Genomic DNA, 18,948 nt, shown 5'->3' with positions numbered 1-18,948 from the left:
CAATATGAACTTTTAATGAAAAACAAGGTCCTTTATTGTATCGTTGGTTCAACCATAAAAGTCCACATAAAAATATCTAAATAAACTCTTGCGTATCATTTACCTATTTTAGATAACACAGACCTGACTCTGTGTATGTCCATGAGGAGAGAGATCTGGGGTCTCATTAATAAACATTGCGCACACACAAAACGAGGCCTGAAAGAGGCGTATGGCACTTCCCATGGAAAAGTTGTGATCTATGAAAACAGACTTAATTGGCAACACTTTGACTCATGCTTATGAAGGCTTTGGAGACAGGAAATTGGCAACGTAAATGGTGAGGTGGAAGCCTGATTGTAGAAATTATACGCCGTAGCCTGATGTGCACCTCCCCAGGAATGTAACTACACGTTGCGGTAACGCAGACCTCCTGTCTATTTCTGTAAGCTTAAACCATTTCCCTCATTGGAAACAAAGCTTTTATTTACTTTAATTTCACAGATAAGAAACAATCAATTGTGAAGACAATAAAGCCTCCACAAAAACAGCATTTTAAGTCTTGTGTGTGATTTATCCTGGCTTCATATGAGAAGAGGAAATATCAGCTCGTCGCTAGGCAATATAAAATGCCATAGGCTTGTGCTAATAATGTTAGCATGTTGTATCTGTTTGGAAAACGTGTTTAGTATAAGACACTAATTGTGTCGGTGAACCTTGTGAGTTGTAATGGAGCTGAATTTTGTAACGTTGCCTTTGTTAAATGTTGCTGTTGTCCCTGGCTTCATATGAGTAGAGAAAGTCTCTGCTAGCTGTTGGGCTAATTTATACAATGTAAAATGCCACAGGCTTGTGCTAATAACGTTAGCATGTTATATCTGTGTGGAAAATGTGTCCAGATAAAGACAAGTGTTTGTCTGCGAATCGTGCAAGTTGCAATTAAGCGGATATGAGTACTTGTGTTTGAAAACGTCTCTATTAAGCCATGTTTAATGTGTGTTTAATGTGTGTTTTGAAACAACTAAACTTTACAGCACTTCACAGATGCTCCACCCTAATCAGTGTTTTGGAGGTGTAACTGCAGAGCGACACAGACACACCACCTCACAAGTATAGGCTACAGCATAGGATCTGAATAGACTTAACGCACAAGTATAAATGGGTCTTTAGATGAGATTTGCTGACCTGACCTCTAGAGGGAAACCAACGCAATCACCAGAATAAATGTTGGCATTGTACATTTCTGCAAACCACAGATAAGTTACATTTCAGTTTTGGCCACTACGTACAGTGGTAAGTTGTTGTCTGCTACTTGGCAGCCATCTCACCTAAATGCCACCCTATTCCACCATCCCCTCCTCCTGATGAGAAACTCAGCTCATGCAGGCCTTTGTGTAATCTGAACAACGTCATACGGAATTTAATGTGACACAGTCATGGTTTGCAGAAATGTACAATGTTAACATTTTATTCTGGCGACTGGGCTGGAGAAACTTAGTCTGGGAGGACAGCAACAGTTCAGTCAACATTAGTCTTGAACTTTAAGGCCTGGTGAATCTGTTGCAGTGTCTTTGAGTACAGTTACATACAAAGGCTGGATTTCTTTCTGTCATTTGCTTAACAAGACAAGATTAATACACAATGTAACTGAATGACTGATCGTAATTCACATGCTGAGCTGCGATGCCTCTTAGTCCTAAGGTCATGTCTTTTGATCTGATTTGGATTCAACACAGTGCATTCCTGCTCAGGTCAGTTCCACTAAACAAATCAACTCTGATGTGCTGCGAGAGCTTCACATTTAATTCTTCGCCGGGCAGCAGAAAGCAGAAGATCCATAGCTCTCCCCTTGTAAAGGTCACGTTGCCTAACGGCCACAGACCAACTTTGTTAGTTTAGACCAGCTCTGGTCCACAACAATTCATGGATTATTCCCACTGCGTCAGATATGGACTTAGAACCTCAGCCCCACCCGCACTACAAAATCATTTCGCTAATGGAATGCACCGAATGGGTTCTGAACTGCTGGAAAAAAGAGAGAAAGTTATTTCATAGGGAGCAGCAGATAATCCATTTTGCCAACACAGACCTGAGAGAGCACCCACTTATGCTATCAGGAGCACCGGAGACACTCTAATCCATAATCCACTCTTCATTTGTGATTGCTTACATCAGGAAATTGCTTGCATCATACGTCCAGACCTTGAATAATAACAAAGTATAAAATAACCGGGCTCAGGCTGCAGCTCCAACCTGGTTTTGTATGCAGGGGTGATGCTGGCCGTGCGACAGCAGCGGCTCTCACAGCAGCTAATGGAGAGCTTATGCTTTGCCAGACATTCACGCATGGAAGGGGCAGCAGGAGCAGAGTGTATGGCTGTCTGTCACTTCAGCTATGTCTTTTTGTGTGTGTGTGTGTGTGTGTGAGAAATAGCAGCATAAACCTACAGTGTTTGTTCACAGTGTAATTACGACTGCAGGCGTCTACAAGTTGTCACGCTTTAGTCGTGCGAGAACATCCTCTCTCAAATGTTTAAAAGAAAAGTTAAATAAGAATAGAGCTGCAAAAATGCCTCTCAGATACTTGTGGTGTCATTTCTGATATTTGACAACAAAAAAAATCTTAAAATTCCTCATGTGGGCAGAACCACAATGCTGCATGTTGCACATTTGTGTCAGCAGCGAGAAGAAGAAAAAAAAAGGAGTTGCTGTCCTCTGGGAGAATCAACAGTGTGAGCCGTGATGAGGCTTCCATATATTGCAAAATAGACAACATGATGAAATGGGCATTGGTCTCTCCTCATCAGAACTGCTTATTATTTCATCAGACTGTTTTGGTTGCACGCCTTCGTTGACCTTATTTCCATCCGTGGCAGCATTTTTTTTTTTCAGTTGTCACACTAAGAGTTGGAAATTTTAATCAGAGGAATGACATTTACATAAAACCAGTGTTTAAAATCAGAAGTCCTCCGCACAGTATAATTTGAACATGTGCGAGTCAAACAAAGTAAAAGCGAGTTTTACTTCCTCTAGTTCTGTTTGGATTTCATGTGTTATTGGGTAGATTTTGAATTAAATTGCATATACACATATGGAATATGGTAGCCTTTACATTTATTTAAACTTCTAAGATGGCAGACTGAGTGCAGACTGTGAAAATTCTGTTTCTCTATACCCTGGATCCTCAACAGGAGGTCCTCAGAGTTACTGCACGGGGGCTGCTAAATAATTATTTTGTTTAATTTGGTTTTAATTTGGGGTGTTTTGTTTCCAAAAATTAAATATGTCTGAAAATTGATATTAACTAGTCCATACCCACTGAGTGCACAGTTGCCTATGTCCAGTTTCACATGGTGTGTGTTTGGGATACAGGTCATAGGAAATTGCAAATTAAATAGTCAAGTGAACCCATTAAGAAGAGCAATGTATTCAGAGTTTTTGTGAATTTGATAGTACGATTGCTTTATTGAAAGGACAGTAGTACCATTGCCAATAGTGGTAAAATGGTATCATTTGTCAAATGTGGGACAGACAGAATGACTGACTGACAGAATGACACACTGACAGTTTCCGTGATTATGTACAGCATACCATACCATGACTTAGTCATACCAAAAATTTAAAAAAAAAAACAACAACATTCGGCCACAGGGGGAGCCACAGTGATCGGTCGCATTTTAGCCATTTTTAAGCATTTTTCTGTTGTTATAGCGCCACCCAGTTGCCAATTAGAGTTAAATTTCTCCAGTGACCTTGAGGCATCCTGTTCTACATATCTACCAAGTTTTTTAAAAATCGATATGGCGGTTAGGCCTAGATAAGAAATTAGCTCTCTAGCGCCCCCATTTTGTTTGATTGGGTCAATAATGGAGGGTTCCCCTCAGATTATGTGTGGTCATATGTCTATAAAGTTGCGTGGTGATCAGTGAAACCCTTGAGATGTTATACACCTTTATGTGATGAGCCACGCCCTCCGCAATATTCATTGCCTTATAGAAGCTCAGTTTTAGTAAGTTTTTCAACTTTTGCCAAGAGGGAACTTTAGATATTGGTCCCTAGATTATGTTCACCCAGTTTCATGCAGATCGGTCAAACTTCCTAGGAAGAGATCGATTTGAAGTGTTTTTCAAAAAATTCAAAATGGCGGAAAATCTGTATAACCGGAAGTTATGGGATCTTGAGGCAAATTTGTTCCTCATGAGGAGAGGCATCTCTGTGCAAAGTTTCATGTCTCTACGACATACGGGGCATGAGATATGCCCATTCAAAGTTTGCAGTTTCAGTCGGTTGCTATAGCGCCCCCCTTTGGCCAATTGATGTAATATTGCTTCATTGGCATCCTCCCATGACCCTCTACCACTGTGCCAAATTTCACATGGACTGACCAAGTCAGTGAGGAGAAAAACGTGGAACAGACACACACACAGACAGAGTTTTCGTCATTATATAGTAAGATAAGATCAGATATAGTAAGATACCGATATTTATTTTGAATGTGTAAAACAGAAAGACACAAACAGAAAGTAGTAATTACAAAAATAACTTACACAAAAATAACTCATGTATATATATACACAATAGTAAGTACCAAATATCTATCTTACCAAAATCTATCTTAGTATATTATATAAATGACCATAATCCATGACTTACAAGAATAAATCAGTCCAAATGTATGATAAATAAAACACCAATTGTGTTTAGCTTACAAAATCAAGTTGTCCTGCTATCTTTTTTTATATTTGAATAAGCGAACATATGAATTATACAAAGTATGAATATACACATTAGCATGAACCTAACATACTACAAGCTAACATGCTAAATCAGCCTACTCATAAAAGAAAATATCTGTTTACGTTACACAACATTTATGATTTAACATGAAGACAAGATGTACATGAATCCATCAATAAATATTATTTTAATGGCTTAGTGTAGTTTTGTATGCAGCATAAAAAGATATATTTATCCATGGCACTTTAGGTCAACTGACACATTATTGTGGCCCATTTTAATATTCAACCAAATGTATACAGTATATTTAGTAGGGAGTTCCTGCTCTGTCTCTTTCAGCTAAGGGGTCCTTGGCCTGAAAAACACTGAAGACACCTACTCTACATAATCACATGTGTGGAGCTCAGAGTTCTCTATATCTCACCTGAGATTTGCTCTCATAGCTCCTTTTTTAAAAATCTGAACAACAGTTTAAAACCCAAATATATTCAGGTTACAATGACGCAAACAAGTTGTAATAAAACCTCACATTAAAACAGCTGGAATCAGAAAATATTTGATAGTTTTGGGTGAAAAATATCAAAATACTTGCCAATTATTAAGCTTTGAGTTGGTCCAGAGATGAGCCTCTTTTTTTATTCCTAAAACTGGAGTTAGTTTAGAAACAAAGGCCCTTTTTAAACAGGAATTGTGCAAATTTGCAGGAAAGCCCAATCAGTCTCTTTTCAGCATTGGCAGTATAAAAACAAAATCGGGGAGTGAAGCAAAATGCCACCTACCTACTTTTGTTCATACAGAATGTGCCTTTTTCAGGGCAATGGGGGGCGTGAGCAAGTAACAAAATGTGTAGCTCAGCGTGACGTAAACAGTGACATAGGAGGGAAGCTGCAGCTGGTCAGTCCTTTGGTGATTCTCTCATAAGTCGGCCCGTCCTTCACCGTCCCCGTCATCTGACGGTTAATGGCCTCTTTGTTTGCGAGGACAAGGAGGGCAGCAATTCCTTGTCTCCCCCAGCCCTCATCTTTACAGTGCCTGTCAGGGTTGCGTTTCCCTCTTGCTACTAGTTGCTCGCTAATTCCTGCTATCAGCTGTTTCCTGTTTATCCACCACCAGTGGCTCGCACATGCAGCGTCATCAACAGCTCCTCCCACAAGTCATCAATAGCTCCTCCCGTTGCGGAAGGCCACCTCAGTCTGTTTAAACTAAAAAGGTTCTGCCAATATGACAACCCGGAAAATTGGGCACCTCGGATCAACTCGCCAATCCGGCTCTGTGTGTCTAAACACTCGCAGCTTGCCGGCAAAACGGCCCAACATTTGCGGAAAATCTGGCAGTGTAAAAGGGGCTATAGTGTGTTCAATCCCACTTCATGTATATTTATTAAAGGAGCTATAGTTTCTGGGAAAAGTCAATACAACGACAGCTTGAATGTGGCAGAACGTTATTAGTTAGTTGTACAGTTCTGATTTAACTAGCTGTCAGGTAGCTACAATAACCCTAAATCTGGATTCAGATCCATTAACCAGAGGGAGGTACTACGAAGCAGGTTTGACAGAGCCAGACTTTCTTTGTGTTAGCTGGCTCAACGAAGTCTGAAGAACCAGGTACCATGAAGGTGGTTATCAACTTACTTTGCTTACCCAGGCTTACGTCCTTGGGCTCTATGCGCAGTCCCATAAACAGGGGTGTTTGGCGCGTCACTCTTCTACCGCACAAAACGGACTGATCAGGTGCTGTCTACTTCTTCCACCTGTGGAAAATATGACAACGTCATAACAGCGAAAAGCAAAACTGTTGCTGCAAATAAAGGACAGAAAATGACTAATACGATGCCTATATACTTATTTTACCACTCAATGCTTTCTGTTTATTTCCAGCATGACGACTGCACTCAGCTTGTTGCAGCATTTAGGCTAAATATCACAGTCGAGAAGTGCAGGTCTGACAGTTGTAGGCCAAGTCCAAGTGAAATGAATGTAACTGATTGAATATTATCTGTGATAAATATCAACAGACTAATCAGATTTCTATCAGCTGTGATAAACCAGCAGTGTAAAAAAAACATAAAACATAATTCAAAGTTCTAACATTATGCTTTGAAGGAATTAAACAGGAAGTAAACGTCATGCCGATCGATAATAGAGTGAACTATAGATGTATGCACCCTGTGGTTTTATAGAAGGATTCTTTTAGAGCCAGCGTGTGTAAACTGACTAGACGAAAATTCACATTCAGTGCTTCAGCAGGTGCAAGAACAACCTTGCATATAAAGTACAAATAAATTCTTGCTCTGATTTTCTGCATCACTGGTTTACTGTAGAAGAAAAAAAAGAAAAACTGCGACGCAATGCACACAGTTAGTGCATCATCTGTAATTGCAAGGCTTTGTTCAGTGGCGTTACTAATGTAACGTTACAGCTCAACAAGTTTGCATTTATAACTGAGAACAGCTGAGAATCTGAATTTCAATCAGAATCTCTGAACTGATCCGAAACAGGTGAGGTCTGACACATAAGTTACCATGGTGATACAGCCAGGGTAAAAAGGAGCCACCTTTGAAACACAGAAAACTCTGACTTTAGACCCAACATACCTCGCTAACCCTCTGATCTTGTTCTATAGTACACTCCTCTGATATATTTATTATGTGTGCCAAATGTTTGCACATCCTGGTGTCGTTGTGGTTTGGGACGCTAAACATATAGCTGCATCGTCCCTGATTCAATTGCGACTAGAGACCCCTGTTGCATATCATACACCGTCTCTCTCTTCCTGTGCCTCCTGTTTGCATCTCCACAGTGAGGGTGAAAATGCAAAAAACATTACCTTGAAAATAAATGCCGTATGATATGAATCAAAGTACACAACAAAAGGGCCAAATTGGGCTTCATTTTCTCCGTCGGTTTCCCTCCCTGAGTGAGCAGTAAACTCAATTTGTCTGCCGCTGGAATCATGTCCATACGTTTATAGATGCCAAACAGACACAATGTAAAGGGCACGGGTTTCATTTCAACAGTGGAGGGAACAAATATGAAACGAAATATGGGGTTAGAGGCTCCAAACACTTAATGTTCTGCATCCTGGTGTTTTTTATGCACCGATTTGTACATTTTATGCATCAGTTTATGGTGTAAATGTCTTTAGTTTTGTCAAAATAAAAGTCCTCTGCTCCTTTCATGTTTTTATTTGGGAAGACAAATGCACATATTCTACATAGGGTTTTTATTCTCTTTTTGAAAACCTTTTCAACTGTGTGCACTGTCTGTTTTTAATAATGTTCTGTGTATCTTTCCTCACGCTGCTCTACATGTTAACCCTCCCTGTCATTCCTCTGCTTTAGGTGGCTCAGGTCCCGGTGGAGGCCTGTGAGCAGTACGGTACATGTGCCGAGTGTCTGAGCTCCGGTGACCCCCACTGTGGCTGGTGTGTCCTCTACAACATGTGAGTCTGTTCGCCTCATCTTCTGACACACACACATCTCAGCCGAGGGATTATAACCCCAATGTTACTGTTTACCAAACAGCTCGTGGAAAGCTATAAATAAGGCCGAGCACGTGGTCATGTGGTCTGTGCAGTTTTAATATAACAGAGATATTGTGCTCCCTGGAGTTTACCATTATCAACAGCTGGCGGGCCAACATGGAAACCCAGGAAGTGGTTGTTGGACAGTGTGATCCCTCTTAACTAGCGCTATTGAGGACAGCAGAAACTGCATGCCCACCAGATTTTTATTGTCTGTCAAGCGGGAGGACGACTGGTGTTAATGGTGGAGAGAGGGATTAGCCTGTCAGTCGCAGCGGGTGTACAAACTCCACCTCTACATATCCGGGGAACATTTTAGACCTGATGGAGCAAGCTTATCTCCTCCATCTTAATTATCTGACCCCCAGGTTAGCTTGCATAATACCTCGATATGGAGCAAAGGGGATTCGGGAGATTAAAAACGCTGTGTTTCTGAACCAGCCGCTGTGTTTGACGCTGACCTCAGCCGGGGATTTACCCCTGTCTCATCGTGTGACGTCTGCATTTCAGCAGCCACTATCTTGATGATGATCAGCGTTATTTAAACTGGCGCTCTCAGTGTTATCAAATCGGCGCTGAAGTGAGAGGAAAATGTTTTGTCTTAATCCAAATTACCTCATTAAACTGTTGTTTTTCCTTTTTTTCCCCCGAGTGCTGACTTTGTCTGCAAGTCCCATTACTCTGTTTATTTAAATTAATGCCTTACACTTATCTGTGAACAGATACGCTGCTGTTCCCTCAAGTAACCCAAAGTGAATCATGATCCCTCACATTGCAGAATCAGGCTACTTTATTTTTCTGTCTATTAAATCCTGATTGGGGTCTTTTTTTCTGGCCTCTGAATGACTCTCACAGAGTGTCATGTAGACCTCTTTCAGGATCTCACTTTCCCACCCCTGGCACTGTGCACCAAAGCACCTTTCCGACAGAGTGTGGGGGGGGGCATAGCTCAACATGCACAAAGCCTGACGGAAAAGCGAACAAATGGCTCCATCAGACAAAACACGGTGAATAAAAGAGGCAAAATAAAAGGCAATGAAAGACAGTCGGAGATGAAAGGTGTCCTTTTTTTCGGAGGCACTTCAGTTGATGAGTGGTCACAAGGTGACTGTCTATACTCCTGTGGCAACGGTCCGCCTCAAGGAGCCGAGCCAGCAACAGCTGTCACCGCGTTTCCATTCCGCCTTTATATTGTGTTGTAATTACAGCAGAGGCCTCGGTGCTCTTTGAGCTCTCTCAGGAGGTGCCACCCCCTCAGCAGCATCTGAGAGTGTATTGAGCACTATCTCCCCTCGCTGTGCGCATTACTCATTTAAAAGAAAGAGATGATGGTGTTCAGCCAAAATACTCTGAGTTTGCCACTGCGATTTAACTCTGCAGCTGAGAGACTCTTGTTCTTTTTAATGCCTGTTGCTGTCCAAGCCTGCAGAGACCGAACTCCTATAAAGCCGCTTTCAAAGAAGTCTGTATCAATACAACCGCATTAAACTATCTCAATAACAAATCCCCATCTCTAAAACTAGACAAATTGCTCCGTTTTAAACTTGCCAGAACTTTAAATGTACTTTTACTTTGTGCTTCTCTCTTACAAGATAATTCTGAGGTCACACTATGGTGCCGACCCTTTCACTTCTTACTTTTAATTGCCTGTTGGGATCTGGGAGCTGAAGCTTATACTACTGTTGAGCTCAGTGTAAAGTGCTCTGCAGAGAAGCACAGTTAAAATGTAAAGAGAAGCGTCTGACTGAAAGCCTTGTGCAAGAGATGACCATGTTTAAAAACTAAATCTTATCATGTAGGGCTGGGAAACGTACCAATATTATATTGATAATGTGAAATGAGACTAAATATCGTCTTAGATGTTGGATAGTGTAATATCATAAGTGTTTCCTTTTTCTGGTTTTAAAGGCTGCGTTAAAATAAAGTGATGGAATTTTCTGAACTAACCAGACTTTTCTAGGTGTTCCAGTATTTGCCTTTCTACCCACTTAGTCATTTTATCAACATTACTAATGATTATGTATCAAATATCATAAATATTCTGTGAAATCACAAATAGTCAACCTACAATGTCATCACAATATCAATATAGCTGTATTTGGTCAAAAATATTGTGATATTTGATTTTCTCCCTACTGCCCAGCCCTAATATAATGTCTAATGTTCAAGAATCACATATTGTTGGGGTGCCCATTTGCTCACCTGGTAGAGCAGGCGCAGGCCCATGTACAAAGACTCTGTTTTTGCCAGCCTATGGCCCCTTTTGTGGCATGTCCCCACACCAACAACTGTCCTATTAATTAAAGGCAAAAAGTCCTAAAAATATCTTTAAAAGAATCTTACATTGTTATAGTAAAAAAATGATTAAACAGCTTTATAAATTATTTTAAGTTGACATCTGAGATATGTCCATATTTTTTAATATGACTCAGGAGCATGGTCTCATTGAAATCCGGCACTTGGGCAGTGACTTGCAACGTCAGAAACCAACAAAAAAGGCGTCCTTTAAGGACGGCATGATATGTGGCTGGTTGCTGTTATAGTTTAATGGAGCCCAATGGCGTCAGGGGTAAACACGACAGGACAAGGACGAAAGTTAAGGCAGCAAAATCCTGATTGGGGAGGGAGGAAGAGGTGGTGGATGGGTCCAACAAACACCGACTTTGACCCGAGAGAGGGATGTTCATGTCCAGTAAGATTCTAAAGCCAAACCCTTTTGTTTGTTTGTTGTTGAAGGAAGAAAAATGACTATTTGCGGTGTGGTACCGATGTAGTGCGTTTATTTTGAAAGAGACTTATATGTAAATGTTAAATTTCCTGTGAAAACGAAAGTGTATCCTGAAAGGAGAGAACCTAACACAGTGCCCCAGAACGTCAACAACCAATGCTCCCAGGGCACCTAGGGCACATATGTGAACGTGGAGAGTCCATGACCAAAATGTCAATATGGGATGAGGTCGGAGTGAGAGTGTTGGACTCAGGAAGCAGTTTTAGATGACTACAGATGTCAGCTCAGCTTAGATTTAGATTTGACATTCACAATTGGCTTTATTTCTATGCAGTTAATTTACACGTTTAACAGCGAGTGTCTACAGCCATGATGTTAAGCAGGTATAATGTCCACTATCTGGTTTAGCATTAGCTTGCTAACATTTGCTAATTAGCACTAAGTGCAGCTGAGGCTGATGGGAATGACAGTTTTGTAGGTATCTATACATAAACCAAAGTTTTGGACGAACTGAAATTTTGACTTGATGATGGTGCTGGATGAAAAATCACCAATGATCAAAATTCATCTTGAGGCTGCACCAAATTTCATGACAATCCATCCAGTTACTGACGGGAGTCCCTAAAAATTTGGCATTTCACCTGAATTGGCATGGTTTTGCAGAAGAAAGCAGTGCATGCTTCAGCGAGCCTTCTGCCTGTAATAACCTGCCTGATGATAACCTGTGTGCACATTTGTAATAAGGCACAAAGACAGACTGTTTAAAATAATGTTTGTAGCCACCGTGACGTCACCCATTGGTCTGAGGACTCCTGTTTTTGAAACCTTGAGTGTGGCATTTGGGTTGTCACCATCTCGGATTTTTAGAGCCAGAAGTGACCGTACTTGGGTGAGAAGGTGGAGCTGACTCATAGACTGTAGTGACGCCTCGCAGACAGCCTGTCAACATGGCCACGCCCTTAATTATGCAGAACTTTAAGCCATAACATCTTAAAATTCACCCATATATAGTTGTCTTGAAGAGGGAAATTAGCTGTAGAGACCTAAGCCAGTTTTTGTACCAGGCTGTAAACATGAGTATTTCTGCTGCAAAGTTTGGCATTTCGACATGAGGGTTTATGGAGTTCGTCTGGCTTCTGGAGCAAGCCTCAAGTGGCCGTTTGAGAACTGCAGTTTTTGGCACTTCTGTGTTGGCTTCCTTTTTCAACCCTAGAGGTTGCTGCTTAGGCAGAAAAAAATCCTTTAGTATTTTGGCTTAATGAAAATAAGAAGTTGGAATGAGTGGCAAAATATGGGTTAGTTTTATTTCTAAAGCTTGGAAAATGAGGCAAACTAGACTGAATTATGCTCACTACAAGTAGAGAGGCATAGAGAATATACTATCTATGTAATCCTTTATTCCTTTATTTGGTCTCACACCTGTGTACACCTGAGGATATTTCTGTTGTTTTACATAATTAAGTCCGTTTAAATGTCAATATATTTTAGTACTATTTAGTTGTTTGTATTTTCTTGTGTAACCTTAATGGTCAATTTAAGAACGTCACATGTGGTGATACGATTAAACATTTCCAAAAGGAGCAGTTCCTGGTGTGCGGACCTGCTTTTGGTATTTTTGTATTTGTTCATCTGTCCAGCACCTTGTATTTATTGGTTTTTTTTTGGATGTGCTTGCTGTTTTCTGAGCCTCCATTTTACCATCACTAAACTTAACGCACTGTTTTATATATTTTAAACTATGAGTCCTTCTTGCTCCACAGGTGCTCGAGGAGGGACCGGTGTCTGAGGGCGGAGGAGACCTTCCGTTTCGCCACTGACATTGAGCGCTGTGTGAAGGTTATCGCTCACCCGGACAGCATTGCTGTATCAGCACATAGTGTCCCTGTGAGTCTGCTTATCATTCCACCAATCACGGCTCTGTCACTCCACTCACAATGTTTATGAGCAATCACTGAGAGTAGCCTTGTACGGCCATGTGTACAGTACGTATAAGCCTGGCAGAGAAGATTAGTTTTGTGCGAGGTGAAGGGAGAGAGACAGAGAGAGAGAAGGGTGATTCTCCCTGTAGGACACCCACTCTATTTATTTTGGTTTAAACACATGCACAGTGGGATGGGAGACAAACGTGCAAAAAATTAGGTGGGAGTTGTTTTTGAGTCAGTGAGATACTGAGTCTCCATCTCTGATGCATCTGCCAAAAGGTTGATTACATTTCCTAAAAGCTTAATTCAACAGTTTTTGCACAGTAGCCAAGAGCACAGAGGATGGGAGTACAGTAGGAACTGGGGATTATCTAAAGGGAATAGTTCAACATTTTGGAAAATACACTTACTCACTTTCTTGCCGCGAGTTAGATGATTAATACCACTCTCGTATCTGTTTCTTAAATATGCTGCTGGAGCCAGCAGCTGGTTAGCTTTGCTCTGCACAGAGAAACAGAGGCAGCAGCTAGCCTAGCTCTGTCTAAACATAACAAACCCTGCCTACCAGCACCTCTTAAAATCATTAATTAACATCTTATATCTCGTTTGTTTAATCTGTATAAAACCAGAAGTGTAAAAACAACAGATTATGGATTGAAAGGGCGGGTGTGTGCCGGACTATTTCTTGGCCAGGAGCAGTAACTTCCTGGAGTATCTTGCGGTTTTTACAGTTCAGCCTTTGTATGGATTATTTAACGTGTTAATTAGTGAGTTTAAGAGGTGGTGATAGGCAGATTACCTTCGGACAGAGCCAAAGGCGACATAACACTGTTTCTACAGTAGTTTAGGAACAAGGAGCGCAGAACTAAGAAAAATTAATGCCTGCATATTTACTCCACAAAAGTTTAAGAAAGACATTTCAATCCTATATTGATCTTTTTTTTTTTCTTAAAAAATATCCTTTAGTCTATGGCATCCACCTCTGGGAGATGTCTATGGATAAATATCAATTAGACAAATGTGTGGTGATGATAATGCACACCAGCAGGCTGACCAGCTCTATCATGACAGCTGTGCTTAACCATTTAATCCGGTACCATGCCATTGTTCCGACGGCCAAAAATTCCAAAGCCCCATTAGTCTGAAAAATGTCCCATTGGACTGAAAGCCCATTTCACCAACAGCCTGTTATCCCAAAAACAAACGCCCACTGCTCATAAACCCTGTTTCTCTGAAAATATACACTTATTATTTATCATTCTCAGCTTCCCAGCGGTGTTTGAACCACCGAACATAGGTGCTTTATGCCAAAACATGATCTTTTCCTGATCATAACTAAGTGCTTTTTGTGCCTAAACCTAGTCACACATTCACCACAGTGTTGTTGACAAATGAAATGTATCCGTGGTTTACAGAAACATATGCAAGCATTTTACTGCAGATTAAGTTGTCTAACTGCAGGAGGTGTGTATTTAAAATAAAACACAGGACTTCGGAGCAATGGGTGTTTGTTTCTGGGATAACGGGCTGTTTGTGAAATGGGCTTTCGGTCCTTTTTTTGGACTAATGGGGCTTTGGAATTTTGGGCCGTCAGAGATATGGGCAATCCCTGGGGAAATTAAATGGCTATTTTCTGATAGCCTTACACCTACGTGATGTGCATATAATTACTCACTATCAACCTGCTAAGCTAAGCTAACCATCTCCTGGCTCCAGCTTCTTATTTAACAGACAGACAACAGAATGGCAAGAAAACAAATAAGAATATTTCCCAGAACTGTATTTCTTAAACTCTGTGATTAAAGGTGTGTGTAACTCTGGAGAAAGATGGTTAATTGTTGAGTTTCATTTCTGGGTCATAAAATACTGTTGCTAGTAGTTGGATCAAACCACCCACATATAGCGTCGGTATAGAGTGCGCCAGGGATGACGTTTTTCTGTAGGCCGACATGGAAGTCATCAAAAAGCCTGTGGGACTGTTTCAATGGATTTTGGATTATTGCCAAAAATAAGCTCTGCGTCAAGCAAACATTTATGATACTTACATGTTCAGCAAGATAATCTTCAAAGATGAACGCCATTTTCATGATAACTAAAGCCTAAATGCAATCGCCAGAAGTAAAACGTTAGGCTACAAGCGCACTACAAAACGATCATGTGACTTAACGTCTCCACCATAACAAGACTGTAACGCCGTGTTCGGTGCGGCTTGGTGTAGTCTTGCTCACCAGACTGGCTGGGCCGACTCTCACTTTAAGATTGGAGAAAAAAACGCCCCGGCTTTTTTTATTTCTTTCAACCAATCACAATCGTTCTTGGCGGTGCCAGCAACGGTGCGCTTGCAAAAATATTGCCGGGGGGAAACAGGTTTTGGTGTAACACCCCCACAAAAATATCGCCTACAGGACGCGAACCATGGCAGAAAAATGGCTACATTCCCGCAAGACCAAACACCACAAAAGTTAGTAAAGGACGTTTGTCGACTATGACAACCGGAGGTGGTAGGGCGGGACTTCAGCGGGTGGCTCGTTCCGCCCAATGAGAGGCTGATCTATGCAGCGAACTTCCGCCCACTCAGACTAGGCTTGGTGTGATGACGTTCTGTAGTCTCATTTAGCCACTTGTTAGCAACCACCCATTTAAGGACACAGGTGTTTACTAACGTATTTTATGTTGTAGAATCTCTTAAGCTTTTGTTTACCACAGACCTTATTTCAAGCATTAAACCAAAAACCCACTGACTCTGGGACAAGGGAACCGTGAGTGTTAAAATGCTAACACATTTCCAGGTTGTAGGACTCATTCTTGGCATGCTCTATTTGACGACCTAGGAATGAGACTCAACAATCTTTCTCCAGAGTTACATACAACACCTTTAATTATATTTTATTGTCAAAGCAATATCACAGTATTCACCAGAGCACATACGCCAAAGTATGAGGCAAGTCTTAAGTTCAGCACATTACATCATCTCCATCTGCTTTTGTTTCTAGCTTCTACTGGAGGTGCATAACGTTCCAGACCTTTCTGCTGGTATCACCTGTTCATTTGGCCAGCAGGCCGAGGTGGAGGGTCACGTCAACGGGAACAGGGTCATGTGTCTGTCCCCAGCTGGGAAGGAGGTCCCTCAGATACCAGAAGGACAAGGTGAGCTCCGACACCATGTGTCAAAACAAATAAAAAACTAACACTGCGGTAAATGAATGCAGCCTGAGTGTACCGATTGGTGATGATGCCAATGTCAGGGGGAAAATATCAATATTCCAAACGCAAAAAAACAGCTTTCTTTTCAGATGGACCACCTGGCATTTTTTGTTTATCCCAAGAGTTTGATAAGTACCAAGGAGCAGTAGAATTTTCTCAGAGCATATACAGTAATCCCTCAATTGAAGTTTCCAACTGAGGTTTCCTCGTGACAACAGCAATATGCCCTTGCAGAGACGCAGACACCAGGTGGCTTTTTACAGAAGCGTGATAAAAGTATTAACGTTTTTTTTTTTTTTTTCCTCATTTTGACCTCCTCTTTTTGCTCATTGTTTTCTCGCACCCATCCTTTTCACCTCTCCCTCTCTCCTCGACACTCCCTTACATATTTAATTCCCCCCTCTCCGTCCTTTCACTCATTATGCTCTCTCTCTCTCAGACTGGGCCGGCGTCGAGCTTCGTCTGAACTCAAAGGAGACGGGTCAAATGGTCGCCAGCACCGAGGTGAAGTTCTACAACTGCAGCACCCATCAAACGTGAGTCCAGCTGCTGCCAAAGGCCCACCCTCCCCCTCCCTCTCCCCACCCACACACACTTTGATTTGTTCAATAGATGGAAGAGCACGACTTAATTTAGGGCAATGATGTACTGATGCTCACAACTCCACTTAAGATCGGGCTGTTAGATAACCTCTGAGTTCAATTTATCTGTCAGGTTTCATTTAAATCAACATGATGCATTTGCCATGGCCTGTTTGTTTCGACTTTGCTTAAACTGGCAGTTTGTGGGCTCATTGCCTACAGCTTTAAATACACGTAACTACAGTTTTTTCTGTCGGTTACTCTGAAAAAAGCCCAATAATCTTCATTCCCACAGCATATATGCTCCTTTTAGGCAACACCATATGCATATTCATACATAGAAACTGTGTTAATAACTAAGCATCTTTACTGGTAGAACTGAGTGTTCTTCACCGTAGGCCAGCAGTCCCAGAGGACCCTGAATAGATAAGCAGTAGACTCACGCACCCTTTTTGACTTGACTTTGTCCCGACGGCCACATCAGAGAATTGTTTGTATTGTAATATGAGACATTTTAGATTTTTAGCCTTGGTCTGGTGCCTCCAGGGCAGACAAAATAATGTAAATTAAAGAGGACTTTATTTAAATGCTCATCTGTTTTGTGTTGCCAGCATAAGCGGCTGGGCAGCTGCTTTGACTTTGAGTCATTATGCTAATGTCAACTGTATTTATCGTAACGGTAAACTATGACAGGAGCGTTTCTATCTGAATAGCAATTACAAACTCTGCTAAAGGTGGATCTTATTAGGATGAAGGCCAATTAGCAGCATTTGTCAGCTTTAAAAGATGTGTGCAAATCAGCAACTCCGTGAGTTTTCAGACAGTTAACAAAACTTCAACAAGGCCAAATAGTACAGTGTTGAAATAGTTACTTCAAAGGCCTTCAAAATGAATTTTTCAGGCACAGGTTAAGGGGTCCAGATTGTCAGGCCCCACCAAGGCCATCACCTACACAGTGTCACTCAGATTAATAGGTATAGACCAGGACGGGGCTCAGTATTACGAGGAGATGAAAAGGAACTGCAAAGAGAAATTAAATAGCTAGAAAAAGATTCAAAACAACCAAAAAGGACACAAAACTACCTAAATGAGATACAAAATGATCACAAAGAGCAAGGACATAACAACAGATTCTGGGCCCTATGCATAAGCAATCTCTCTGGGACCCCAGCCTTCCTCTCTTTATCCACGTCTTTGTCATACACCTCTTGAGAATTTTTTTGGTTTCTTTCCTTTTTGAAATTCCAATTTACCTTTCTTGGGAAAAAAACATGACAGTGTACGTTGCTCGAGCGGCGTTAGCAGTCACTCAGCTCTAGCTACATTTAGGGACAATCCAAGTGCAGGGGCGGTCTAAACCATTTTGCACCTTTGAGGGGTGAGCGGGTCCTCAAAGAGCTTCCACTATTTTTTATACAAAATTCAGTGCTTTAACTGATTTATTCGGCCAATTTTTAATATGGATGGCTGTAGTTATTTAGACATTAAATTGCTAACAAAACCAAACTTTTTATTCCAGGTTTTTCGAGGAACCTCTGCCCACGTTTCCCTCCGCTACGACGCCCCTGACAAAAGCCTTGTTTTTACACAGAAGTCGTGCTATAGGGCTGCTTCAAAGTCACTTCTTTATGCCACCTTTTGCATTTTGCATAATCATTTACCATCAATTTTATATGGCAGCGGATTGTGTCCTCTGCTTGGAGGGTAAAGAGCTACCAGATCTCATTGCTCACCCAATTTGCAGATATTTTTGGCCACTGATCTTCTTCGAGTTAGCTGCTAACTGCCACCAGCTACTTTTTAAATCTCCCACAGTGGGTCACACATATCCTGTCATCAAAATGTCACAACAGTGCTGCCCATGATCCCGTCTTGCCAGCTGTCCCTTTTATACAGATCTCGTTTCAGCGCTGTTACTAGCTCAGATGCCGGCTGAGAGGCGTGATTACTCTGTCGTCCCATTCTGTGATTGTACCGTTTATACAGGACCATAAGGAGGCATAACGCCGTGACTTTGCTGCCTTGAAGAGGCAGCGTAAAAGGGGCTGTAGAGACACAAAACAACCACATGGAGACAAAAAAGGACCACAAAAAGACCCATAATGACTAAAAAGTGATTCAAAACAACAACAAAAAAGGCTAAACAAATATAAATTCTGTGTGTCCTGCTCATATGTAGGAGAAGTAGTGGGGCCTTTTGCATATCTGTGCTTAGGGTCCTGTTTTCTCACGAGCTGCCCCTGGTTGAGAGAGAAAAAGTAATATTTCCTTTCTT

General features: G+C 41.4%; 1 protein-coding gene across 1 annotated transcript in view; it reads left to right on the top strand.

Moving 5' to 3' along the window:
- The window catches only part of LOC117256505 (plexin-A2-like), a 143,820-nt gene that overhangs the window by 58,677 nt on the left and 66,195 nt on the right, over positions 1 to 18,948 (top strand). Inside the window, exons 5-8 of the mRNA XM_033625950.2 lie at positions 8,057 to 8,157; positions 12,727 to 12,850; positions 15,882 to 16,035; positions 16,532 to 16,628. Of these exons, the coding sequence (XP_033481841.1) occupies positions 8,057 to 8,157; positions 12,727 to 12,850; positions 15,882 to 16,035; positions 16,532 to 16,628 (476 nt within the window). The remainder of the gene's footprint in view (positions 1 to 8,056; positions 8,158 to 12,726; positions 12,851 to 15,881; positions 16,036 to 16,531; positions 16,629 to 18,948) is intronic.

The sequence above is a fragment of the Epinephelus lanceolatus genome, chromosome 1 (assembly GCF_041903045.1).
Source record: "Epinephelus lanceolatus isolate andai-2023 chromosome 1, ASM4190304v1, whole genome shotgun sequence".
Lineage (NCBI taxonomy): Eukaryota > Metazoa > Chordata > Actinopteri > Perciformes > Serranidae > Epinephelus > Epinephelus lanceolatus.
This window is presented reverse-complemented; position numbering and strand designations above follow the sequence as displayed.